This window comes from Lepidochelys kempii, chromosome 12 (assembly GCF_965140265.1).
Source record: "Lepidochelys kempii isolate rLepKem1 chromosome 12, rLepKem1.hap2, whole genome shotgun sequence".
In the NCBI taxonomy this organism is placed as follows: domain Eukaryota; kingdom Metazoa; phylum Chordata; order Testudines; family Cheloniidae; genus Lepidochelys; species Lepidochelys kempii.
The window spans coordinates 33,079,468-33,105,707 of NC_133267.1; the positions used below are offsets into that span (position 1 = coordinate 33,079,468).

Consider the following 26,240-nt stretch of genomic DNA (forward strand, 5'->3'; position numbering starts at 1 on the left):
TGGCCTCCTTGATTTGAATAAAACCGGCTAGAATTTAATTCTCTGGCAGTAGGAAAGAGCTCTTCTCAAGCTTTTATGCCCTTCTTGGAGGTGAGACTCACTAATATTGAAGCCGCACTTGGCAGTAGATACTCAGGACAGAATATATTCCTTCTCCAGTCTTCAGAATCAATCTATGGGAAAAATAGAAGGCTTTGCCAAAGAGCAAAAGTAAAAACAATAATTGCCAATATTTCATAAAAAACAGAGACCCAGCACTGGATCCCATTGCAGATAAACCTGCCTCATTTTAAGCCTTCACAGAACATCTGTTTGAACCACTATAATTTTGTGTGCACATAATCCTCTTCTTGGAAAAAAATTACAAATCGTTAGGAATGGAATCAGCCAGGCAGGTGGGTGAGCCACACGCAGTTAATTACTATTGATACCCAAAGTTATTGCATACAGTACTTTAAACCAGACCCATCTTGTCTAGTTAGTGCTCTTTCCACTTTCCAAATTTTCAAGTCACAATTCTCCAGGCTTGATAGACACTCTATGAAACAAGTGAGATGCTAGGGAGTCAAGGTGATCTCCCACATACTGCAAATTTCAGAGGAAAAAATACTCTGTTTCTGCTTTACGTTGGTGTAAGCCCACTGGAGTTGATGGAGTGACTCCAAACACAAGCTGCTGTAACTGACACCAGAATCTGGCCACTGCATTTCTTACAGCAGAACACTATGTGCTTCTCATCAGTAAGTCACTGGGTTTCTGGAGGGATTTAGTCCTGCAGCTATGTAGACACTGAACTGGAAGGTATTGCATTTACAGACATGCTCAGTTTCACAGGAGAAGCAGCAGACTTGGAGGAGTTGGGAAACACTCTTTTCCAAGTTGTGCAGAAAGTCTCACGAGACCCCCTATGCAATGACTGTATGCAATCCTGTCAGCTTCTTGGCAGCCATTGTAGCTTTCCATTACCCACTGGAGAAGGGAGAGAAAAGAGGAGTTGCAATGAGCGGGGGTCTGAGGGAAAATAAGAGGTCAGGATCATGAGGGGGAAGGAAGGGTGCCAAGGAAAAAAAGGGGTCAAAGGTGAGGGATCGCAAGGGGGGAGAGGGTCATAATATGAGACTTGTGTATATAAATAAAATGTATATCCTTTAAAAAAGAGTTTTTAAACACATAAGGTCTCAAATCCCATGGGGATGAGCCTGGCATAGAAGGCTAGATAGGACTTTGTTGTTGCCACCTCCTACAAATCCCTCCACCGATAGTGACTCAGTGCTTTACAAAGTGATATCCATGTTCAATATGTAAATATGCTGAGAATCCCTGGTGTCTGGGATTTTCTTCAAAAAATCCAACTCATTATTTGCCTGGGGCAGTGGTGTCTTTTAAAGTGTTGTTCATAGCAGCCGTGCACCTCTCAACCTTCTCAGCAATAAGTCCTTTGACTATAGCACATCTCCCAGCCTCAGTCCCCTTTCTTCCAGCTTGGTAAACCAAAATTGAGATGCAGCGCAAATGTATATTTACAGTGATGAAACCTCAGGATGCTGATTCAGTGGTGGGAGAAATTTTAAAGATTTTTTTTTTTTGGACAGTCTATAGTGAACAAAGACTTGCCATGGTCATAAAACTTTTAGAACCTTTGCCAAACCAACCTAGAAGCATCATAAAAACGATCAAGGTATTTTCCATCTGTTACGCTGCTTTTAAAGAAAATCCTCCATAAAATGTTATAATTTAATAACAGATCTATTTATACAGAAACCCCACCTGCATACACTTGGAGAGGCAATCTAACATTATGAAAGGTCTTGCAGATGGTTTTGAAATTTGTTGAGACATAATTTATACACTGTTATAACATATTTGCATCTTTATCATGTCAGCCCTTATCCAGTTCCTATTGAAATTAACTGGAGTCTTTCCATATAGTCTAGAAATGTAAGTGTATTAAGAAAGTTTTTAAATTTAGAAGCATGTCTTATTTGCTTGCAAATTTGATTTACTTGCTGTCAAAAGTATGACTGTTTTTGAAGCATTTTCAGATTATCATCAGTTTAGCTGGCATTTGTGTTTTTAACAGAAATTCCCAAAGTGTCCACTTCAATCTTACTTTTCAAATCCAGCGTTGGTGGATACAGTTACTTGTGAGAATAAATGAGGGCATGTAGCTGTCTAAGTGGTCAGCAATTGGCCATTTGCATGTCCTCATTTATGACTGAAGGAGGCAAGCTTGGTCCCCTTTAAAAATGAGACCCTTTATTTCATATTTTTAAAATGCGTACTATGTAGGGTAGAGCAGAGAGGTTGTGCTTCAGCTCCTTGACATCCCCAGAGAGGGAGCTGCAGCACGGTATCAGCTGTAGTGCAGGGGGATGGTGTGCGTGTGTGTATGTGTATCCTTGATTTTACAGTTTGTTAACCTGGTAAGCATGTTGCGAAGCTCATCCATTATCTTAGGCATCTGGGGAGCCAGTGGGCTGAGGGGTGAAAGGAGCTTGATTATTAGTATGTCTGCTGTGACAGTGCCTTCTGTTTACTGGTCGCATGTTTCTTTGTTGGTGTGGGATGTTTTGATATTGGTGTGGAACTTAAGACCCCAGTCCTGCCAAGATTTACACAGATGGGCACTACACAGATGAGATTACCCGTGTGCATAATGTTTTAAAATAGTCCATAAATGGCTCCCGGTGTCAAAGGGGTATTGTGGTTTACTAACTGTTTGTTTGTGAAGAATTTTGAGAGCCCTTTTTCTAGAAGATGACATGCAAGTACAAATGCAAATTAAAGGCCTAATCCTGCAAACATTAAGGATAAGCTTGCACTGCAGCTGGGACCCCTCAGCCTGGTGAACAGACGCGCTCAAGCATAGTTCAAGCTAGCGTGCGAAACATAGCAATGTGGACTTAGTGGCTTGAGTGGCAGCTTGAAGTCTCCAGCCCACCTGACCCCCTGGGTCTGAACTTGGGTGGCTAGCCTGAGTCTCTGCCAGAGCTGCAACCTCTGACATTATTTTTAGTGTACTAGCTTGAGTCCCACTAGCCAAGTGTATCTGCTGGGATTGGAAGGCTCATTCCTGGCTGCAGTTTAGACATATCCTAAGGAGCAGATACTTCGCTGGTGTAAACTGTCATAGCTGCAGTGAAGTCAATAGAGCTATGACAGCTTACACCAGTGAAGAATCTGCCCCCTTAGCCATAGTACTGATGGCCATGAATGGTCCCATTTAATGCTTGGTGTTTGAAGAATCTGACCTTTCGTTTGCAGCTTAATAAGAAACTCCATTGGAAGCAATGAGACTTAGTAATAGCCCAATCCTTGGTAGTGTTTGCATACTGGGCTCTATCAGATATAACCTTCAAAAATTAAAATGTCTTTCCAGTGTTTCAAGACTATTAGAAGATAAAGTAACTGCAATTGTAACACACAGCCTCCTCCCTTTCTTTCCTCAGCATACCTGTATACGTCATCAAATGCTTTCTCTGTAATCCATTTATTTCTCACTGATCACCATGGTGTTTGAACACCTTACCTTTTTTAAAAGCTTATTTTTATGAGCATCTTCTTTTTTTCAGTGTTTTCTCAGTTATTTATTTTGTTTCCACATGTGTCTTACAAAAAATAATTTACAAACTACTACTTAGAAAAATCAGGGAAGAATAGCTTGTGTAAGATGCTGAATTGGTTTCTGGTGTTCTTTTTCTCTTGAAGGAAAGCGAAGAGGCGCTTTATTCATCATGTCGGCAGCTTCGGAAGCGCCAGGCAGAGCTGAACAACCAGCTCTTCCTGTATGACACCCACCAGAACTTAAGGAACCCTAACAGAGATGCCTTACTAAAAGAATTCAGTGTGAATGAGAACCAATTACAAATGTATCAAGAGACATGCAGCAGGAGGTAGGTTGATCCTCTTTATTCTGCCCAGGGTCCCCCAAAAGGGTCCTCATATCTAAGGGGTCCTGTATGGCACAAAGGCTTCAGCTTTATTAAGATAAGATAATTTCTGGCCCACTTGGCTTGGACTAGAAGCCATGCTTCACTCTTGTAAAGGGAGTTTGAGCCTCCACTGAACCAGACTCCAGCAGCCCATGCTGATGAGTGTCTTGGTCCCAGTGACTCACTGAATGCCACAATCTTTGGAGCTTAGACCCTTTCCTACCATCCAGCTCAAACAGCCAAATAAATTACCCACCATAAAGACTGCATTGTGACATAAACATACTGGAACATGTGGGACCAGAACATAGTTCCGGTTTGACTCAAACACCAATGAAAACACAATGGTTAGTCTTAGCGACAACATGGAATTGCCAGTTATTCCCAGACTCTATCCTAAGGAAAAAAGACCCCTTGCCCTAAGCCTTGCCCCAGCTTATGGGTGGGTACAGGGAGAACAGGACCTTCCTGTAGCAGGAGGAGATCCTGAATGGATGTTTGCTCCTCCCCCAGCCTAAAGCGGGGAGAGGGGTCAAATCCTTTCCTCCCAGCCAATCAGAGGCCAGTCTTTCAGGTCTCTTTAGAACCAGAGAAGTGACCAATGCCACAGCTCAATGCAGAGCCAGGGTTATGATTGGTCAGTAGGAGCAAGGTGCTGCTGGCATTCATCCAAGGAAAACCCAGTTGGCAACTATCCTGTCACCCTGTGAGTCTGTGGTAGAGCTGAAGGTGGGGAGCTGAGCTGAGTTAATATTATGGGCTAGTGGTAGGCGCAAAGGACTGAGAGTTGAGATTCATGAGTTCTATTCATAAGTCCACATAATTTCTGTGTACTGGTGCATCTCTGTGTTCAGTGGGGATGATATTTACTCACTTCCTTGGGGTGTGGTGTGTTTTTGAGATTCCTGGATGGAAGGTGCTGTAAGTATATGTTGTGATAATTATAAGCACACCCCAAGAGACACTTACCTTTTAGTAAACTGGGTGGAAACTGGAATATTTGGGGACCAAATATTTAAAGATGGGAAAATGGATATTCCTAGAAGGACCAGCATTTCAGCATGCAAATAGAGAGTTATGAAAGTAGTTTGTGTGTGCATTTTTGTGGGAATGTCCATGACATTGTTCTTTGAATTTTTTGGCTCTTTTTAAAAAATATATGTACAAAGCTTTGAATATATGAAGTGCCATATATATGCTGTTACTGTGTTTACATTTTAATTTAAAGAAAAGAAATGGAAGTACACAGAGTTGCTGAGTTGACCTTTGTATTTTTTCTTAGAATACCTAGCAGAATTGTTGACTTGAATTTTCTTTTTCCTGAAGATTAAAGGAGAAGAAAGTCAGTAACAGCAAATTCTACTCCTAGAGAAGCTATTCCTTTTGGTGCACCTTTTAGAAAGCCATTCAGGAAGAGACATTAATTTACCCTGATCGTCATACTCAATGAAGGTCTCATCAGGCTGAATTTACTAAGAAGAAAGATGGGTTTCCTTAATTTTTCTTGTAGGAGGAACTATTTTCATTGTTGTTTAATTTATCTTCTGTACAAAGCATACACACAGTGCAGGCTAGATTTTCTGCATATTCGAGTCATTATTTGCATCCAGTATCACAAACCTTAGAGTAAGAAGGAAACTAAGGGTCAGCTTTTCACAGCTACAGGGTGTGCAGACAACTTGCATGCATTTGTGCAGGGCTAACTTACCCTTACGAATACCCAAAGTACAAGTACAAATCATCTACAGTATTTGTGTGCACAGGACACAAGTTAGGCATTCACAACCATTTGCACACACACAACATTAATAATCTGACTCCTTATGATTGACAGATAATGGGTTTAATTTATTACATGCTGTAAAAGCACTTTTACAATATGATTGTGACATCAGATACAGCAGATTGTATCCCCCACACATAACCATCCATTGCCCAGAATATTTTATGCTGTATTTTCTTCTGATAGATGTTTCTTGTTACATTTTTTAATGCCAGTGAATGAGTTAATTTTCTAAAACTAAATGTACTCCAAGATTGTAGATGGGTTATTTGTTGGATTCTGTGAAAAGCTTTAAAAAAAAAAGAGAGAGAAATACGACATTATTTTGTGTCACGTAAATCAGCTCCGTCAAGGCAGTGCAAGAAAATATTTTTTATACATAAGGTAGGAGCGAGAAAGAAAAGGTATTTTAAACTCCAGTTGGATAATTTACTTCGGTGTAACATCGTTTCTCACATCCTTCCAGCTGCTAATCTGCATACAAATGAATTGTTTGAAAACTGTCCATCTGTAGTCTTGCAGACCTTCTTACAAGATAATGTCAATCAGTGCTGTTTGGTTTTTTTAATGTTGTCTGTTTACCCAAAATATATTTAATCCATAACATAACTGTGCAGAAATACAGATAGATACATTATCCTTATGGCTTCAGTCACTAGTAGGAACATACAAGTTATAGATGGAAAAAAACCTATGAGATCAGCAAGTTTGTTTCTCTGCAAGAGCATAGAATCATAGAATATCAGGGTTGGAAGGGATCTCAGGAGGTCATCTAGTCAAACCCCCTGCTCAAAGCAGGACCAGTCCCCAACTAAATCATCCCAGCCAGGGCTTTGTCAAGCCTGACCTTAAAAACTTATAAGGAAGGAGATTCCACCACCGCCCTAGGTAATGCATGCCAGTGTTTCACCACCCTCCTAGTGAAAAAGTTTTTCCTAATATCCAACCTAAACCTCCCCCACTGCAACTTGAGACCATTACTTCTCGTTCTGTCATCTGCTACCACTGAGAACAGTCGAGATCCATCCTCTTTGAAACCCCCTCATTCTTCTCTTCCGCAGACTAAACAATCCCAGTTCCCTCAGCCTCTCCTCATAAGTCATGTGTTCCAGTCCCCTAATCATTTTTGTTGCCCCCTGCTGGACATTTTCCAATTTTTCCACATCCTTCTTGTAGTGTGGGGCCCAAAACTGGACATAGTACTCCAGATGAGGCCACACCAATGTCGAATACAGGGGAACAATCACGTCCCTCGATCTGCTGGCAATGCCCCTACTTATACAGCCCAAAATGCCATTGGCCTTCTTGGCAACAAGGGCACACTGTTGACTCATATCCAGCTTCTCCTCCACTGTAACCCCTAGGTCCTTTTCTGCAGAACTGCTGCCCAGCCATTTGGTCCCTAGTCTGTAGCAGTGCATGGGATTCTTCCGTACTAAGTGCAGGACTCCGCACTTGTTCTTATTGAACCACGTCAGATTTCTTTTGGCCCAATCCTCTAATTTGTCTAGGTCCCTCTGTATCCTATCCCTACCCTCCAGCGTATCTACCTCTCCTCCCAGTTTAGTGTCATCTGCAAACTTGCTGAGGGTGCAATCCACACCCTCCTCCAGATCATTTATGAAGATATTGAACAAAACTGGCCCGAGGACCGACCCTTGGGGCACTCCACTTGATAGCGGCTGCCAACTAGATATGGAGCCATTGATCACTACCCGTTGAGCCCGACGATCCAGCCAGCTTTCTATCCACCTTATAGTCCGAACATCCAGCCCATACTTCTTTAACTTGCTGGCAAGAATACTGTGGGAGACTGTGTCAAAAGCTTTGCTAAAGTCAAGGAACAACACGTCCACTGCTTTCCTCTCATCCACAGAGCCAGTTATCTCGTCATAGAAATCAGTTAGGTTAATCAGGCATGACTTGCCCTTGGTGAATCCATGCTGACTGTTCCTGATCACTTTCTTCTCCTCTAAGTGCTTCAGAATGGATTCCTTGAGGACCTGCTCCATGATTTTTCCGGGGACTCAGGTGAGGCTGACTGGCCTGTGGTTCCCAGGATCCTCCTTCTTCCCTTTTTTAAAGATGGGCACTACATTAGCCTTTTTCCAGTCATCCGGGACTTCCCCTGATCGCCATGAGTTTTCAAAGATAATGGCCAATGGCTCTGCAATCACATCCGTCAACTCCTTTAGCACTCTCGGATGCAGCGCATCCGGCCCCATGGACTTGTGCGCGTCCAGCTTTTCTAAATAGTCCTGAACCACTTCTTTCTCCACAGAGTGCTGGTCACCTCCTCCCCATGCTATGCTGTGCTGTGCTGCCCAGTGCAGTAGTCTGGGAACTGACCTTGTTCGTGAAGACAGAGGCAAAAAAAGCATTGAGTACATTAGCTTTTTCCACATCCTCTGTCACTAGGTTGTCTCCCTCATTCAGTAAGGGGCCCACATTTTCCTTGACTTTCTTCTTGTTGCTAACATACCTGAAGAAACCCTTCTTGTTACTCTTAACATCTCTTGCTAGCTGCAACTCCAGGTGTGATTTGGCCTTCCTGATTTCACTCCTGCATGCCCGAGCAATATTTTTATACTCTTCCCTGGTTATTTGTCCAATCTTCCACTTCTTGTAAGCTTCTTTTTTGTGTTTTAAGATCAGCAAGGATTTCACTGACAAGCCAAGCTGGTCGCCTGCCATATTTACTATTCTTTCTACGCATCGCGATGGTTTGTCCCTGTAACCTCAATAAGGATTCTTTAAAATACAGCCAGCTCTCCTGGACTCCTTCCCCGTCATGTTATTCTCCCAGGGGATCCTGCCCATCAGTTCCTGAGGGAGTCGAAGTCTGCTTTTCTGAAGTCCAGGGTGCGTATTCTGCTCCTCTCCTTTCTTCCCTATGTCAGGATCCTGAACTCGACCATCTCATGGTCACTGCCTCCCAGGTTCCCATCCACTTTTGCTTCCTCTACTAATTCTTCCCGGTTTGTGAGCAGCAGGTCAAGAAGAGCTCTGCCCCTAGTTGGTTCCTCCAACACTTGCACCAGGAAATTGTCCCCTACACTTTCCAAAAACTTCCTGGATTGTTTGTGCATCACTGTATTGCTCTCCCAGCAAATATCAGGGTGATTGAAGTCTCCCATGAGAACCAGGGTCTGTGATCTAATGACTTCCGTGAGTTGCCAGAAGAAAGCCTCATCTACCTCATCCCCCTGGTCCGGTGGTCTATAGCAGACTCCCACCACGACATCACCCTTGTTGCTCACACTTCTAAACTTAATCCAGAGACTCTCAGGTTTTTCTGCATTCATACTTGAGCTCTGAGCAGTCATACTGCTCCCTTACATACAATGCAACTCCCCCACCTTTTCTACCCTGCCTGTCCTTCCTGAACAGTTTATATCCATCCATGACAGTACTCCAGTTATGTGAGTTATCCTACCAAGTCTCTGTTGTTCCAATCACATCATAATTCCTTGACTGTGCCAGGACTTCCAGTTCTCCCTGCTTGTTTCCCAGGCTTCTTGCATTTGTGTATAGGCACTTGAGATAACTCACTGATCGTCCCTCTTTCTCAGTATGAGGCAGGAGCCCTCCCCTCTCGCGTGCTCCTGCTCGTGCTTCTTCCCGGTATCCCACTTCCCCACTTACCTCAGGGCTTTGGTCTCCTTCCCCCGGTGAACCTCGTTTAAAGCCCTCCTCACTAGGTTAGCCAGCCTGCTTGCGAAGATGCTCTTCCCTCTCTTCATTAGGTGGAGCCCGCCTCTGCCTAGCACTCCTCCTTCTTGGAACACCATCCCACCAGCAGAAGCGTTTGGATGATGTATCAGATACCAAACATCTTAATATTTGTATGCATTGATTCTTCATGTTAGTAGCACATTACTCATTAATAAGAAATGACTAGTCACAGTATGCATATGTGGGTGGAGTTTTGCAATCTGTATGTTTGAATGTACATTTCAGGTAAGTGCAGAAGAGCTTCTTTTCTTCTGTCTAAGTAATTGCCCAAGGCTTAAAGTGACACACAGGTAATGTTGGATCTCTCACCACTGAAAGCGTGTTTGCGTTTGGAATTCATTGCACAGTGAACTGCCTCAGCGATTTTCAGTTTCCCTTGCTCCCCATGCCACCACTTCTGCTGATCTGCTATCTCAAAATTCATTTAATTGATTCCACTATGCATTCACAGCTGATATTTCAAGGAGCACCCTTGAGGTTTCAGTTACTCCAGAAAGACAGTCTTGTCTCATTTATCTTCATATGAAAGTGCTATAGCAGAGAGTCAGGAAATACTAGGGTTGGGTTTTGAATTTCCCTCTGCATACAAGCTCCCTGAAGATGCAGGCTTCTCTTGTACATTTTTTGGAAATTAAATACCAGGTACCAAATCCAAAAGATAAGAGAGGAGTAGCACGTTAAAGTACGTTTACTCTTCTCCTTCCTGATAAGTCGAAAAACTATTCTGTCCCCAAATGAAGTTGGGATGCACAGCTTGGGACTTAAAGGAAAAGAACTTTTTGCATGTGGATTCAGATTTCTTCCCCATCCTGCTTCCTGCCAAATCACCACCACAGACCATATTGCCTAGGGGCTGCCCTGGGGGAGTTTGCTACAATGCCAGGCAGCCAATTAACAGGCAGGTCGGGAAAGCGAAAATTCCAGAAATCCTTGCATGCTAGACCACTAGGTGCCCAAAAAGTTTGTTCTTACAGGAAATCCACCTCCCTTAAAAAAAAAAAAAAATAGACACTTTGAACAGCTCCTCGAGCCATATGTAAGATTAACACCCTGACAATGCTGTGTTCTCATTTCTCAGTGAAGTATTTTGGATATAGTGTTATGACTGCCAGAGCCCCGAAGTGAGAGATTCTCCTTGGACAAGATCCCAATAATTTTCTGCCAAAAATTCAAAACTAAATAAAAACATCAGCTCTGGCTTCTGGACATAAATTGTCCACATGGCATAATTGTCCTGGCTTCTCTCATTGTTATAAGCATTGCTGCCACAGAGCAGCATATGTATGATGAATCATATTGCCCTCTACTACTGCTGTGTAAATGTTTATGAATTAGCACATTGCACCACACTTCAAAGATTCTCTGCACATGTGCTATGTTAAACTGGTTGTGAGAAGAGCCCTTAAATGTATGTTTAAGTTCAACTCATTTTACAGTGAGCTACTTTTCCAGAATCACTCTTCCCAAATATTGTACTGTACCTGGAAGGAAAAGGGTTGAATTACCAATTTTGCAGACATTCAAGGCCTTGTCAAAATTGAGCAATAGTTCTTTCTATCCTAATTTCTTGTGTTCTATGTTAGAACACATTTACCCAAAAGCCTCTGGATACTTTGCCAGGGTAAACTCCATGTCAATTCTCTCATGGCTTTGAGGCTGTTATGATTCTGTTGATATTGATGTATGTCAGATGTTATTCACCCTAGAGGTGAAGTCTTACCAAGACAAAACTGAAGGCTGTATCTACTTGGAAGGACAGTAATCCTGATGTTCACCAGACATTAAATTAGGGAACAAATTTCTGCATATGCAATTTCCTTAATTACACAGGCAAATGCCATTTGCATGAGCGCCCAGTTACCTGCTCATGTGGTAAATTTTATGTCACTTGGGGTCCTTCAATCAAGGCTGGAAGTCTTTCTAACAGATCAGTTCTAGTTCAGCTACATGTTACTTTGTGTGATGCAGGTGAAATGTGTAGCCGGGGTCACGCAGGAGGTCAAACTAGATGGTCTTAATGGCCTCTGCTGGCCTTTAAATCTATGAATATGTGTATGTGCCAAATTAGAGGCCAAGTTGAGGCTGACTGAAAATTTGCATCTGTGGCTTGTTACATACATTCTGAATGTTTTCCTCAGACACATCTGGAAATTTCTCCATTTTGGCCATGATTCTATTTTTTTAATATTGCAGTTTCTTTTAACTAACATTCCAAATGAGAGATGAATTCAGAGGTTCAGAAAAGATCATTATTGAATACTCTGGAACCAATCAAGAGGCAGTGGTCTGACTGACTGTAGTATGAGTTGAGGGGAAATTTTTATTGACCTCAGCTGATTGAGTTAGGATGTAGTTATTTCCATGTGTGATCTCACTGGTTGACTTAGTTCCAGGCCAGAATATTGTTTACCTCCTCAGAAATAGTAGAAATTTACTGATTCTCATCACATGACTATTTTAGCCCATCAGGAGCCAAGATTTTCTTCTCCTATGTAACAGCAGTGTTTATGGGCATGTCTACAAAGCATCTGGGCCTGAGCCTTCCAGCCCAGGTCTACAGACTCATGTTGGTGGGGCTCACACTAGCTCTGTACAAATAGCTGTGTAGATGCCGCGGCTTGGGCTGGAGCTTGGAGCAACCATGGCTTGGGCTGGGAAGCTTGCTTTCAGATTCAGTGTACACTTAGTCCTTGGAATCAAACAAACCTCCCAGAGCTACTAAAGATAAGGATTTCTGACACGCTTAGAATAATGTTCCTTGAGGATCATTTCGTATTGTTAGATTAAACAATCCAGTGTATTGTTGAAAATTTGGGGACTTTTTCAGTAATTAGAAAATAATGAACATTTTTGAAGGAAAATGCATTGTTTTTTTTTTTGTTTTTTTTAGCAGCAGAGGCTGTAAAAACCCAGTCAGTTCTCTGGGAGCTGGGGTGGAGATAATTGAAATTTAATTTATTTTTTTTTAAATAAATAAGTATATATGTGCATATGTAAGTGTGTGCGTGTTCATTGGTATCTGTTACTTTTGTGACCGGTTAAAGAGCTGCCATAAATTCTCAATGAATCTCTAGTGTGTTAGTTTCTTATTTACAAATATCAGCCTCGCTACTTCAACTCTTTAAAGATGTTTTGAGAAGGAAGGGAGGGACACATGTCAAGTGTTGACGTAGTTTGAGCACTAGAAATTTTAATGGCATCTCTTCTAAAATTTCAATAGATACATTTTCAATTTGTAGTTGTACTTTTGATAATTCACATTCAGGAACACCAAGCGTGTACTAAATTTTGGAAACCTTGTGGCATAGTCTGCGAGTTAAAGTAATACCTTAATGATCTTTACCCAGTTGCACAAGGAAAAAAAAATGTGGAGCTGGCTTAGATAAAGGATCATTATAAAACACTGGAAATGGAACATCTGCAGCTGATTTTTGGGGATGTTTAAAATTATTTTTCTTAGTAAGCTGCAGGTTTCCTATTTTGATTTTGAAAAGTGAAAGAGGCAAGGTGTCCCTCACTCCTTTCTATCACCAGTCCTTTGTTCTATTTACTAGGAAGAGCTGGAAGACAGAAGAATTATTGACAATACCAAATGCTGATCTAGTATGGACTAGCGTATACAGTGCTTTTCATCCATAGATCTCAAAGTGCTGTACAAAGGGAGATCAGCATCATTATCCCCATATTACTCACATACAGCTAACTAGTTTTGGGAGTGGGTGAGCAGGCTATTTTGGGGGCTGGGAAGAAGGTGTGTTCCTCCCTGTGCATGCTGTCTCAGGAAAAGGGTCTGGAGCTAAAGGATCTGCCATTTCGTGGATCCACATGTCCTTCCACCTGCAGGGAGCAGGAGGGAGTAATGGCTATGGACCAGCTCCGTGGATGAGCAGAGAATGATTCCTCCTGCATCCTGCTTGCTTCTGTGCAGTTCTCCTGTGTCCAGCTGAGCTCCATAGGCAGGTCAGGCACTGGGGAGAGGCTCCTGGAGCAAATCATGTGCTTTTGGGGTTATTTTTCTTTGGTTTGTGTGCATTTTGTCTCACTGCATGAAAAAACTACCTTCCTCACAGTTTTGCTTGTCCTGGATGATCCCAGAGCCCTTACTCTTGCAAATAATCTAGTTTAAGTGATCCAGGCCTGCTCTTATAAGTAATGGCTAAAAGCAATCCAGTGCTCTACATAATCTTTATCCATACAGCCATCCAGGCCTTTTTGCTCATCAGAAATATTGTCACGGGTTAATCTTTTCACTCAAGATGTTGGCACATCTCCCTGAGGTTCCCAGCAAAGCTGTTGTTGAGGCATTATAAACACACAGGTTTTCATTGTCTGCTCTGAGCCAAGGTCCTCAAACACAGGGCACGACTTATTTGCTGCGTTGGCCTCAGTGCTGCCTTCTATCATGGGCCCAAGACTGGAATCTCTTTGATCTTCCACTAAGAATGAATCCCTTATCTGGCATTGCCTGGCGCTAGTTAATTTGAAAGTGGCAGTGAAGAGCAAACCAGTACAGCATATTTAGGCACAATAGCCTTTGTGACAATGCAGGAAGAACTCCCCTCAGTGCCTACTCTTCATTTGGCATAGTAACCACTGGCACCAATTCCAGACATATCCTCTGCTGCCAATGTCTGTCTTGGCACAGCAAGTCCTTACAGATGCCTGTCAAGGTAAAAGTAAGAAGAGAGAATCAATAAGAGGGGCATAAGAAAAAGAGGAAGTGCCGTCTTTCTCCTTTATACTCTGACCCTTGAAGGTCATGGATTAGGAGATGTATAGAACCCTGCTGCATCTCAGCTAGGAAACCAGTACCCCTTAGTTTAAACACCCATTCCATGGGAGCTGTTGCAGCCCCAGTGGCCTGGCTTAGGCAGGTGCCCCCTGGTGGAGTTAAGCAAAGCAGCAACTTCAAGTTTGATGCACACTTTCATCACATGCTGCTCCTCAGATGCCCAGTTTGGAAGAGCGGTGCTACAACTTGTGTTTAGCTAAGAACTCCTCAGCCACCATCCCCCAGGTGGAGTACTGGCTCTTGAAGAAGGGAGGTTATGGACTGTGTGTGTTGTTCAAGAGTTGCCTCTGTGTATTTCCGCTAGCCATCCACCTTCCCCTCAGAGCTGGAGTTCTATATAAGCTCAGAACTGCAGGCTAGGCAGCAAGAACTAAGGCTGTCAGGCAGACTGAACTTAAATTGCTGGGGAATTTCTTTTAAACATCAGAATTAGGGTAGCTCCAATGTCAAAACGAGACTATTTAAAATTTAGATAAAAAACCAAGTGTGAATTTGACTTGTCAACATAAAGGGCAGGAACAAAATTGTTGTTCCCAAAATTATGGATGCTAAAACGTATCAGTATTTCCCCCGTGTCGTAAACTGAAAAATAGTCTACTTAAAAAGGCTGCTGTGAGTGGAATTCAAAGTTTCATAATATAAAATGTTCATAGCTCCTCATATAAAAACATGAAGTCCTTTTGGGGTGATACTACATGTTAAGGAAATTATTGTAATAGTATTTTTAGAAGCTTGAATAACAATGGAACACAAAAATAATTGTTAGCCAAGGGCAGTTGATGGAATGGTGTTTAACTGCTTGATAATACTGAGGCCCTCAGCTACTTAACACTTGAACCAACTCCTTCATTTTAAATAAGCATTTTTTATAGTTGGAAAAATCTAGAAACGTGAGCTTCTTCAAGCACTTTAATAGTAATTGCTACAGATTAGCCTACTGTATAGAAGTGTGTTCCAGAATAAGACATTACACATCTAATACCTTTAACCCATAAAAGCACCCCCAAAACTTCTAGTTCCGTGTTTAATTTTTTTCCCCTTGTAAGCACACTGCTTGGTCAATAGCAAATCCACCCACTGTGAGTCAAATTCTTCTGTAATGTAACTCTACTTAATTCAATACCAGAGATGAATTTGGCCTCTGAATGAAAAGATGGCTGCACCAATGTTAGTTTGCAAATCATCAAACCTTCTACTAGATCTATTAGAGTTGCAGAACCTGAAGACTAGTTGTAAGGGTTAGAACTAACAGATTTCCTAGATAAATTGGATTTACTACATGTTTGCTTTCTGTTTAACACCAGTGTGCCAGATCATTATGAGATGACCAAAAGTAACTCACGTGGTACAAATTCTCAAGCAAGATCTTGACACCAACTGGTGGTTTATACTCCCAAGCATGTATACTCCCAATCCACCAATAATCAGAGTAGCCAATGATCCTGTCACACTACCTAATTCACTGTTCCTGTGACAGTAAGAGGTATTAGGGTCATAGATCTTATCTAGTATGACAAAATTGACTAATGTGCAGGGATTAACCACTCGAGCGTATTTCAACCTTTTTGATGTTAATCCTAATGGAAAAATTCCCTGTGTGAATTGGAATTAGAGTGAATTTACCACCTCTGTACATGAGGAAGCTTTAGGTATATCCCTCTATCTTAGATCACAGCTCATTTTTGGTCAGGTCTGAGTGCACCGAAGGCTAGGAGTGAACCATAGAATACCAGGGTTGGAAGGGACCTCAGGAGGTCATCTAGTCCAACCCCCTGCTCATAGCAGGACCAATCCCCAATTTTTGCCCCAGATCCCTAAATGGCCCCCTCAAGGATTGAACTCACAACCCTGGGTTTAGCAGGCCAATGCTCAAACCACTGAGCTATCCCTCCCCCCAAGGGACAATGTATGAACTTTTCAGAATACAGTTCCTTTGGACAGGGGTACAGGAATCTTCTCAGTAGCAAGGATCATGGATATAATTCTCTCAATGTGAAAAAGGCCAAATGAAGACAATTGGTTATACACCTTGCAGCATGCCTCTATAACTGAAAACAAAATGCCATTTGCAATCATTGAACTTCACACCCCGTGTATGACTCTCTGCTAAATGAAAGTGCAGTTCTATTTTGAGAAGAGACTGTACACAAAAAAGTCACATTTGTAATCAGTGGTTCCATTCTGTTCGTGTATTCACCAATCACACCTATTTACTCTAGTGACACCAATGAATTGTTCCAGTCCTTTGCTCCAACCACTGAAAGCATGTGAGCTGGATTCTGTTCTTCTTATGCATCACCCACCAAATCAGCATCAGCCAGTTCCAATCAGTTATACCTGTGCAAGCTGCTGAAAGCACTAATGGCATAACTGGAATACAACAGGATTGTAGATGTCTCTGGGGGCCCAATTTGGCCTGCAGAACCTTTATTTCTTGTGATGATAGGCAAGAAGGAAAGAAGCTTAACATTCAGTGTGAAGGATGAGAATGTAAGGGGCTCAGTTAAAGAGAAAACCTCTCATTTGATATGGAAGTCACAGAGTCATGTGGAAACCTGCAATACCATTATTTCAATGTATGGCCGCACTTTAATGTACAGTGGATTATATTATAAATATATACACATAATTTTGTTTAAAAAAACACAGCAATACTGTTAATCCATTGAAACAGAATAGTCCCTTCAGCAGACATAAAACAAACATATGGACTACCAATGCTAAAATATTCTGGTATGTATTATTACATTGTTCTGGAACGCCAAAACTTTTGAAACTGGCAAAGTTATTTTCATCACTGAATGTATGCACTTTTTCAGAGAACAGTGAGATCTAATTTTATTTTAAGTTTCAAGTACTTTGTATATTTTATCACCCTATAAAAAGAGCCCAAGCTCAATGTTCAACATCTATCAAACAGAGAGTGTTACTGCTGCTGGAAGCCATGAGAGCACCACTGCGGCCAACAGCAAGATCAACCCTCCATCCCTAATCAGATGTTTTATAGTATAGATTCTGAGTTTTCTTCCATGTCCCTGGGATTTAAACCACTCAACTACTTCGGTCAGACTAAACTGCTCAGGTTTGTACCCTAGTTCTTTCCTGGCCTTTTCCATACTGAAATAATGTGTGATGCCAGTTTTGTAAACCTCAGTGCGAGTGAGGAGAGGCTGAAAATTATAAATTCGTCCTACAAAAAAATGGACCATTTCAGTTAGGAATGCAGAAAAATATACAACGGAGAGAGAAACACGAACAGTTGGGAATTGGTAACCCAAGCCTTCAACTAAAGGTCGGAAAAATTCAAAGTTGTTTATTGGCTTGCCATCTGAAATGAAGTAAGCTTGGCCTGCAGCTATGTGCTGTTTAGTGGCTTTGAGTGCCTCTGAAGCAAGGATATGAGCCTGAACTAGGTTATCTACATGGACAAATTCCACTAAACTCAGAGGGTCTCCATATACAAATTTAAACAATCCCCTTTCAATGTAGCTAACTATTCTTGGAAGATGCCTTTGCTCTCCGGGCCCATAGATGCCTGCTGGTCGGAGAGCACAGGTCCTTAACACACCTTTCCCTTCTTCAAGTTCAGTGTCATTTGCCTGCAGCACTTTCATCTCAGCTAAAGACTTGGTCCGGGAGTAGTGATCAGGATGAAGGTGAAGTGGTAGATAAGGCAGAGATTCATCCCCGTTTTCTATAACTTGGCCCCCAAAGACTACATTGTATGTACTTGTATAAATCAGACTTGACACTCCTGTTTTCCTGCAAGCCTGGATGATATTTTCTGTTCCTCTCACATTAACGTCTTCTATAAGTTTTCGGTTCAGCTGCTCCCTGCCAGACATTCCATAGGAAGCAATATGGAATACACAGATTACATCTCTGAGAGCTTTTTCCACTTCAGAGAGACAGCAGACATTCCCCTGTATGAACTTCACTCCCTCTGGCACAGGTTGGATTGGCTTCAGGACATCAAAGAGAATCACGTCAACTCCCTTTTCGTATAGGGCACAACCTAAACTAAAACATGACCGAGACCATATGTTACTAAGATACATAGCGTAACGATGAATGAAACATTTCACCCATGAGTAGAAGAAACTGGTAAACTATTTCAGTGCTGAATTCTTGCTGGTCAGAGTTGTCTGAGGGTTGGCCTACATTGAATACTTACATTACGCACAGCTATGTCTCTCAAGGTGCGTGAAAAATCCACACCCCTGCAGACATAGTTATGCTGACCTCACCTCTCGTGTAGACAGTGCTAGATTGATGGAAGAATTCTTCTGTCAACATAGCTACTGCCTCTTGGGAAAGTGGATTAACTACAACAATGGGTGAACCCCTCCTGTCGCTATAGCCAGTGTCTACATGGAAGCCCTTTAGCTGCACTGGTTTAAGTGTAGACATATTCCAAGAATCTGTGCTACCTATTCAGGTGTGAGTAAGGCACAGCAGCTTCATAGCCAACAGTATACAAGGGAGTGACGGCCAGCATCACATCTGACCACCTTTGACTGCCCAAACCTGGTAAATCAGGTACTCGTTTTGCAGCTGGTGAACTAGAGGTAGCCTTTCAATATAAGAGCAACTGAGCTCAAGCCCATGATCTTTAGCATTGTCTTTGAGGCACTGGAATCACTAAGAGACAAGAAGCACAGAGCCCTGTGGTGCTATTTTTACAGACTCACTTCACTAAAAAGATCTGCACTCTAAAGTGTTTGCTACTATATTTAATGTAAAATAAAGTTAATATTTTATGCACTAACCGGAAACCAAAGTAACCACCTCCTCCTGTAATAAGGACTGTTTCCTTGGTCACATTTTCTATGTGCATCCTTTTTCCTTTGGCACTACTTTATTTGAGCAAATTGACCTGCAAATTAAAAAAAAAAAATGCATGACAAAACTGCATAATTAAAATAATTTTCACTGCATTTTAACATCTCCCAATATTTAGCAATTCTAAGTTATATGTTTGTGCTTTAATTTTAGGAGACTGACTACATCATTTGCTAAGTAATGCAGGAATAGATCCCGTCCCTTTATTCTTCTAAAGGCATATACAAACAAATAACAAAAAGACCACATTGTGAATATGACAGTTACTAATATATGAACTACTAATAGCCAAATAAGCAAGAGGGTTCTCAGTTTCCATTAAATTAGGCCATATTCTGATGTTATACAGGTGTGTACTGAATAATTCAATTAAACTCACTACAAAACTACCCGGTACTATAGAAATGCCACTAATTTATACACTGAATACATTTGCATAACAATTCCATATCAAATATCCATATACCTGAAGCTTTATTAGTGTACTGTGATAATACATCAAGTACTCATATATACATAGTTGTATGTGTATATCTTTATGCAGAAATGGCACCAACTATGGCCTTAATATATATACTCATTCCCTACCTAAGCCATCATACCTGTCGAAGTATTATGTGTATATTTCACCTGTATACTTACTTGTAAATATCCCTAAAATACTCAAAGAGTGGGAAAACAAAGGGCCAGTATACTTCCTTGGCCCCAAACCTGCACAGCATAGGTTTATACACATTCCCACTCAAATCCAGAGGCCAACTCATGCCCATAAACCTACACAAAAGCCTAAGTCTATATAAGCAGCAGAGTCCTGTGGCACGTTATAAACTAACAGACGTATTGGAGCATAAGCTTTCATGGGTGAATACCCATTTCGTCGGATTATATAAGTCTATATAAGATTGTCAGGCTTTTTTATTTTCTGGGACACCACCTTAACAACATGTGTATCCAGATACACATGCTCCCTATGAAGCCAGCCAATGCAATGCACTCAGTGGAATAGGGGAGGAGAGCTGTGGATGACAGAGGGCTTGTCACTTAGCCCTGGTCTACACTAGAACTTTAGGTCGAATTTAGCAGCGTTAAATCGATGTAAACCTGCACCCGTCCACACAATGAAGCCCTTTATTTCGACTTAAAGGGCTCTTAAAATCGATTTCCTTACTCCACCCCTGACAAGTGGATTAGCGCTTAAATCGACGTTGCCGGCTCGAATTTGGGGTACTGTGGACACAATTCGATGGTATTGGCCTCCAGGAGCTATCCCAGAGTGCTCCATTATGACCGCTCTGGACAGCACTCTCAACTCAGATGCACTGGCCAGGTAGACAGGAAAAGAACCGCGAACTTTTGAATCTCATTTCCTGTTTGGCCAGCGTGGCAAGCTGCAGGTGACCATGCAGAGCTCATCAGCACAGGTGACCATGATGGAGTCCCAGAATCGCAAAAGAGCTCCAGCATGGACCGAATGGGAGGTACGGGATCTGATCGCTGTTTGGGGAGAGGAATCCGTGCTATCAGAACTCCGTTCCAGTTTTCGAAATGCCAAAACCTTTGTCAAAATCTCCCAGGGCATGAAGGACAGAGGCCATAACAGGGACCCGAAGCAGTGCCGCGTGAAACTGAAGAAGCTGAGGCAAGCCTACCAGAGAGGCGAACAGCCGCTTTGGGTCAGAGCCCCAAACATGCCGCTTCTATGATGAGCTGCATGCCATTTTAGGGGGTTCAGCCACCACTACCCCAGCTGTGTTGTTTGACTCCTTCAATGGAGATGGAGGCAATACGGAAGCAGGTTTTGGGGATGAAGAAGATGATGAGGAGGAGGAGGTTGTAGATAGCTCACAGCAAGCAAGCGGAGAAACCGGTTTTCCCAACAGCCAGGAACTGTTTCTCACCCTAGACCTGGAGCCAGTACCCCCCCGAACCCACCCAAGGCTGCCTCCTGGACCCAGCAGGCGGAGAAGGGACCTCTGGTGAGTGTACCTTTTAAAATACTATACATGGTTTAAAAGCAAGCATGTGAAAGGATTACTTTGCCCTGGCATTTGCGGTTCTCCTAGATGTAGTCCTAAAGCCTTTGCAAAAGGTTTCTGGGGAGGGCAGCCTTATTGCGTCCTTCATGGTAGGACACTTTACCACTCCAGGCCAGTAACACGTACTCGGGAATCATTGTAGAACAAAGCATTGCAGTGTATGTTTGCTGGCATTCAAACAACATCCGTTCTTTATCTCTCTGTGTTATCCTCAGGGGAGTGAGATATAATTCATGGTCACCTGGTTGAAATAGAGTGCTTTTCTTCAGGGGACACTCAGAGGAGCCCATTCCTGCTGGGCTGTTTGCCTGTGGCTAAACAGAAATGTTCCCCGCTGTTAGCCACAGGGAGGGGGGAAGGTTGAGGGGGTAGTCACGCAGTGGGAGGAGGCAAAATGCGACCTTGTAACGAAAGCACATGTGCTATGTATGTAATGTTAACAGCAAGGTTTACCCTGAAAGAGTGTAGCCACTGTTTTATAAAATGTGTCTTTTTAAATACCGCTGTCCCTTTTTTTTTCTCCACCAGCTGCATGTGTTTCAATGATCACAGGATCTTCTCCTTCCCAGAGGCTAGTGAAGCTTAGAAAGAAAAAAAAAACGCACTCGCGATGAAATGTTCTTCGAGCTCATGCTGTCCTCCCACACTGACAGAGCACAGACGAATGCGTGGAGGCAAATAATGTCAGAGTGCAGGAAAGCACAAAATGACCGGGAGGAGGGGTGGCGGGCTGAAGAGAGTAAGTGGCGGGCTGAAGAGAGGGCTGAAGCTCAAATGTGGCGGCAGCGTGATGAGAGGAGGCAGGATTCAATGCTGAGGCTGCTGCAGCACCAAACCAGTATGCTCCAGTGTATGGTTGAGCTGCAGCAAAGGCAGCTGGAGCACAGACTGCCACTGCAGCCCCTCTGTAACCAACCTCCCTCCTCCTCAAGTTCCATAGGGAAGTTCCATAAGCCTCCACACCCAGACGCCCAAGAACGCGGTGGGGGGGCCTCCGGCCAACCAGCCACTCCACCACAGAGGATTGCCCCAAAAAAAGAAGGCTGGCATTTAATAAATTTTAAAGTTGTAAACTTTTAAAGTGCTGTGCTTAAAGTGCTGTGTGGCATTTTCCTTCCCTCCTCCACCACCCCTCCTGGGCTACCTTGGTAGTCATCCCCCTATTTGTGTGATGAATGAATAAAGAATGCATGAATGTGAAGCAACAATGACTTTATTGCCTCTGCAAGCAGTGATTGAAGGGAGGAGGGGCGGGTGGTTAGCTTACAGGGAAGTAGAGTGAACCAAGGGGCGGGGGGTTTCATCAAGGAGAAACAAAGAGAACTTTCACACCGTAGCCTGGCCAGTCATGAAACTGGTTTTCAAAGCTTCTCTGATGCATACCGCGCCCTCCTGTGCTCTTCTAACCGCCCTGGTGTCTGGCTGCGCGTAACCAGCAGCCAGGCGATTTGCCTCAACCTCCCACCCCGCCATAAACGTCTCCCCCTTACTCTCACAGATATTGTGGAGCACACAGCAAGCAGTAACAGTGGGAATATTGGTTTTGCTGAGGTCTAAGCGAGTCAGTAAACTGCGCCAGCGCGCCTTTAAACGTCCAAATGCACATTCTACCACCATTCTGCACTTGCTCAGCCTGTAGTTGAACAGCTCCTGACTACTGTCCAGGCTGCCTGTGTACGGCTTCATGAGCCATGGCATTAAGGGGTAGGCGGGGTCCCCAAGGATACATATAGGCATTTCAACATCCCCAACAGTTATTTTCTGGTCTGGGAATAAAGTCCCTTCCTGCAGCTTTTGAAACAGACCAGAGTTCCTGAAGATGCAAGCATCATGCACCTTTCCCGGCCATCCCACATTGATGTTGGTGAAACGTCCCTTGTGATCCACCAGAGCTTGCAGCACTATCGAAAAGTACCCCTTGCGGTTTATGTACTCGTCGGCTTGGTGCTCCGGTGCCAAGATAGGGATATGGGTTCCGTCTATAGCCCCACCACAGTTAGGGAATCCCATTGCAGCAAAGCCATCCACTATGACCTGCACATTTCCCAGGGTCACTACCCTTGATATCAGCAGATCTTTGATTGCGTGGGCTACTTGAATCACAGCAGCCCCCACAGTAGATTTGCCCACTCCAAATTGATTCCCAACTGACCGGTAGCTGTCTGGCGTTGCAAGCTTCCACAGGGCTATCGCCACTCGCTTCTCAACTGTGAGGGCTGCTCTCATCTTGGTATTCATGCGCCTCAGGGCAGGGGAAAGCAAGTCACAAAGTTCCATGAAAGTGCCCTTACGCATGCGAAAATTTCGCAGCCACTGGGAATCGTCCCAGACCTGCAACACTATGCGGTCCCACCAGTCTGTGCTTGTTTCCCGAGCCCAGAATCGGCGTTCCACAGCATGAACCTGCCCCATTAGCAACTTGATGCATGCATTGGCAGGGCCTATGCTTTCAGAGAAATCTGTGTCCATGCCCTGATCACTCACGTGACCGCGCTGACGTCGCCTCCTCGCCCGGTATCGCTTTGCCAGGTTCTGGTGCTGCATATACTGCTGGATAATGCGTGTGGTGTTTAATGTGCTCCTAATTGCCAAAGTGAGCTGAGCGGCCTCCATGCTTGCCTTGGTATGGCGTCCGCACAGAAAAAAGGCGCGGAACGATTGTCTGCCGTTGCTCTGACGGAGGGAGGGGCGACTGACGACACGGCTTACAGGGTTGGCTTCAGGGAGCTAAAATCAACAAAGGGGGTGTCTGTACATCAAGGAGTATTTCAGGCAGGACTTCACGGAGGGTTCCAATAAGAAATGGTGCACCTAAGTTATCGTTCTTATTGGAACAAGGAGGTTAGCCTGGCCTCTGATTGATACATGGCTAGATTTACCTCGCTGCACCTTCTCTGTGAGTGACTGCAGTGTGACCTAGAAGAATGAGTCCCCTAGACAGGGGAGGGGGGGAAGCAAATGAGTACAAAACAAATCTGGTCTATTTCTTGTTTTGATCCACTCCATCTATCTTTTACATCTTTGGCTGGCAGCAGACGGTGCAGAAGGACTGCATGCCATCCACATCTCATGGCTGCTCGGCAGAAGATGGTACAGTACGACTGCTAGCAGTCCGCATCGCCTGCCCGCTCACCATAAGACGGTTCAATAGGACTGACTGCAGGACTAAAGAGAATGACCTGGTCAAGTCACTCCAAATTTAGTCCCTGTGCCCATGTCTGCCCAGGCGCTCCCAGCCGACGTGGCCAGGAGCACCTCGGACATGACGATGACGGCTACGAGTCGTACTGTACCGTCTGCTGCCACAAGGCAAGGGGTTGCTGCTACTGTGTAGCAATGCCGTACCGCGTCTGCCAGCACCCAGGAGACATAGGGTGACGGTTACCTGAGCAGGCTCCATGTTTGCCGTGGTATGGCGTCTGCACAGGTAACTCAGGAAAAAAGGCGCGAAACGATTGTCTGCCCTTGCTTTCACGGAGGGAGGGAGGGAACGGGGGCCTGACGATATGTACCCAGAACCACCCGCGACAATGTTTTAGCCCCATCAGGCATTGGGATCTCAACCCAGAACTCCAATGGGCAGCGGAGACTGCGGGAACTGTGGGATAGCTACCCACAGTGCAACGCTTCGGAAGTCGACTCTAGCCTCGGTAGTGTGGAAGCGCTCCGCCGAGTTAATGCACTTAATGCACTTAGAGCATTTTCTGTGGGGACACACACACTCGAATATATAAAACCGATTTCTAAAAAAACCGACTTCTATAAATTCGACCTTATTCCGTCGTGTAGACATACCCTTATTACTGGAGCCGATCGGTGCCTCGGAGGTCGACTTAGTGGGGCGAGTGAAGATCTGCTAAGTCAGCTGCTGATTGCTCTCCCCTCCCCTCCACCGGACCCAGAAGAGTGGGCAGGAGAGCATCTCCCATCCACCCTGCAGTCAGCGGATCTAAGCGAGGTGGATACGCTCTTCACGTAACTCAGATTGCCTAGCTTAGACCGACTTTTCCCCTTGGCTTGGTCTCCACTGGCTCCTTCTGTCGGTCAAACGTTTGCCAGTCCGGCGTGTGCAGAGAGCAGCCCCTGAGCGCCCGACGTGGCGGTGCCGACAGCGCTAGGCGGGCAGGAGACGCGCTCCCGCGGGCAGAGCTAACGCTGCCAGGGGCGGCTCGCTGCCGGGGAGACCGGCCAGGGGCAGGGCCGCCGCCTGGCCGTGCTGACCCGCTGGGGAGCGGCGAGACAAGCGGAGGAGATACGCTCCGCGGCTGGACTCAGTCTGCCGGGGCCTGAGACAGGCGCTCGAGACCCGCCCTCCCGGCTCGGCCCGCTCTGCCGGCGACAGGCCCCGACGGCTTCCCCGCGGCGGGGAGTCGGCAGTAGGCCGGGGCAGACCGGCTCTCACAGCCAGGCCCCGCCGCCTGCCGGGGGAGCGGCCTCACAGCGACGGGGAGGCGCGCCCTGAGCCCCGGGCTGCCAGCGCCCCCCGCCCCGGCCGGGGGAGCGCGCTTGGCAAAGCGCCCGGGGCCGCCCCCATCGGTAGCAGGGCGCACAAGTCACAGCGATGTGGGGCGGACGGACGGACGGACGGACACAGAGCTCCCACCCCCCGGGGGCTCACCACAGGCGGGGCGGGGCCTGCGGACCCCTTGCGAACGGTGCCCCCCCGCCGCCCCTTACCTCCCAGCAGCTCCGGGCTCTCTCCCTCTCAGCCCCGCCCCGGCCCGCGGGGTGAGCCGCTGCCGGAGGCGGGCCCGCGCTGCTCCCTTCCCCCGCCCCATCCCCATCCACATCCACCCGCGCGCGGAGCAATCGCGCGTGTCCGGGGCACCGTCGCCGGCGGAGCAGAGCATAGCGTGGGCTTTACTGAACTGAATGGGCTTCCGTAGGGCGGGTCCTTCTGGGAGTCCGTACAACACGATGGCGGCGCTCTCGTGATCACAAGCAGGTTTCGCGCAGCAAGGGGGCGGCCGCTTGAAACGCCGCTGCCGGTTCCGTACAACAAGATGGCGGTTCCCAACGTGCCTTGAGCGGGAATTGTGGGGCCATGGCGGGGAATCTGAAGGCGAGCGAGCTGCGCTCTGTGCTGCGGAGGCTGGACTCGGCCAACCGGGCTCTGGGTA

The 26,240-nt window shown here is 44.9% G+C and overlaps 2 protein-coding genes across 8 annotated transcripts in view; one reads left to right on the forward strand and one right to left on the reverse strand.

Moving 5' to 3' along the window:
• Positions 1-12,688, forward strand: part of PLCG2 (phospholipase C gamma 2) — a 94,172-nt gene extending 81,484 nt beyond the window's left edge. For 4 of the 5 annotated variants that reach the window (XM_073308054.1, XM_073308053.1, XM_073308052.1 and 1 more), the window contains 2 exons: positions 3,709-3,893; positions 5,215-5,302. In XM_073308054.1, coding sequence (XP_073164155.1) covers positions 3,709-3,893; positions 5,215-5,263 — 234 coding nt within the window. In that variant the 3' untranslated portion in view covers positions 5,264-5,302. Of the gene's footprint in view, positions 1-3,708; positions 3,894-5,214 lie in introns of all 5 variants that reach the window. The other variant, XM_073308055.1, reaches the window with a different exon arrangement.
• Positions 12,689-16,349: 3,661 nt separating this feature from the next.
• Positions 16,350-25,888, reverse strand: SDR42E1 (short chain dehydrogenase/reductase family 42E, member 1). 3 transcript variants are annotated; one of them, XM_073308060.1, is made up of 3 exons: positions 25,798-25,888; positions 19,012-19,118; positions 16,350-18,262 (listed from the first exon to the last, which is right to left on the reverse strand). In XM_073308060.1, the coding sequence occupies exons 2-3, from the start codon at positions 19,077-19,079 to the stop codon at positions 17,155-17,157; spliced, it is 1,176 nt and encodes a 391-aa protein (XP_073164161.1). In that variant the 5' UTR covers positions 19,080-19,118; positions 25,798-25,888; the 3' UTR covers positions 16,350-17,154. The 3 variants fall into 3 exon arrangements, with proteins under 3 accessions (XP_073164161.1, XP_073164162.1, XP_073164163.1); XM_073308061.1 differs by lacking the exon at positions 25,798-25,888 and adding an exon at positions 24,916-25,616; XM_073308062.1 differs by lacking the exon at positions 25,798-25,888 and adding an exon at positions 23,605-23,847.
• Positions 25,889-26,240: the final 352 nt, after the last annotated feature.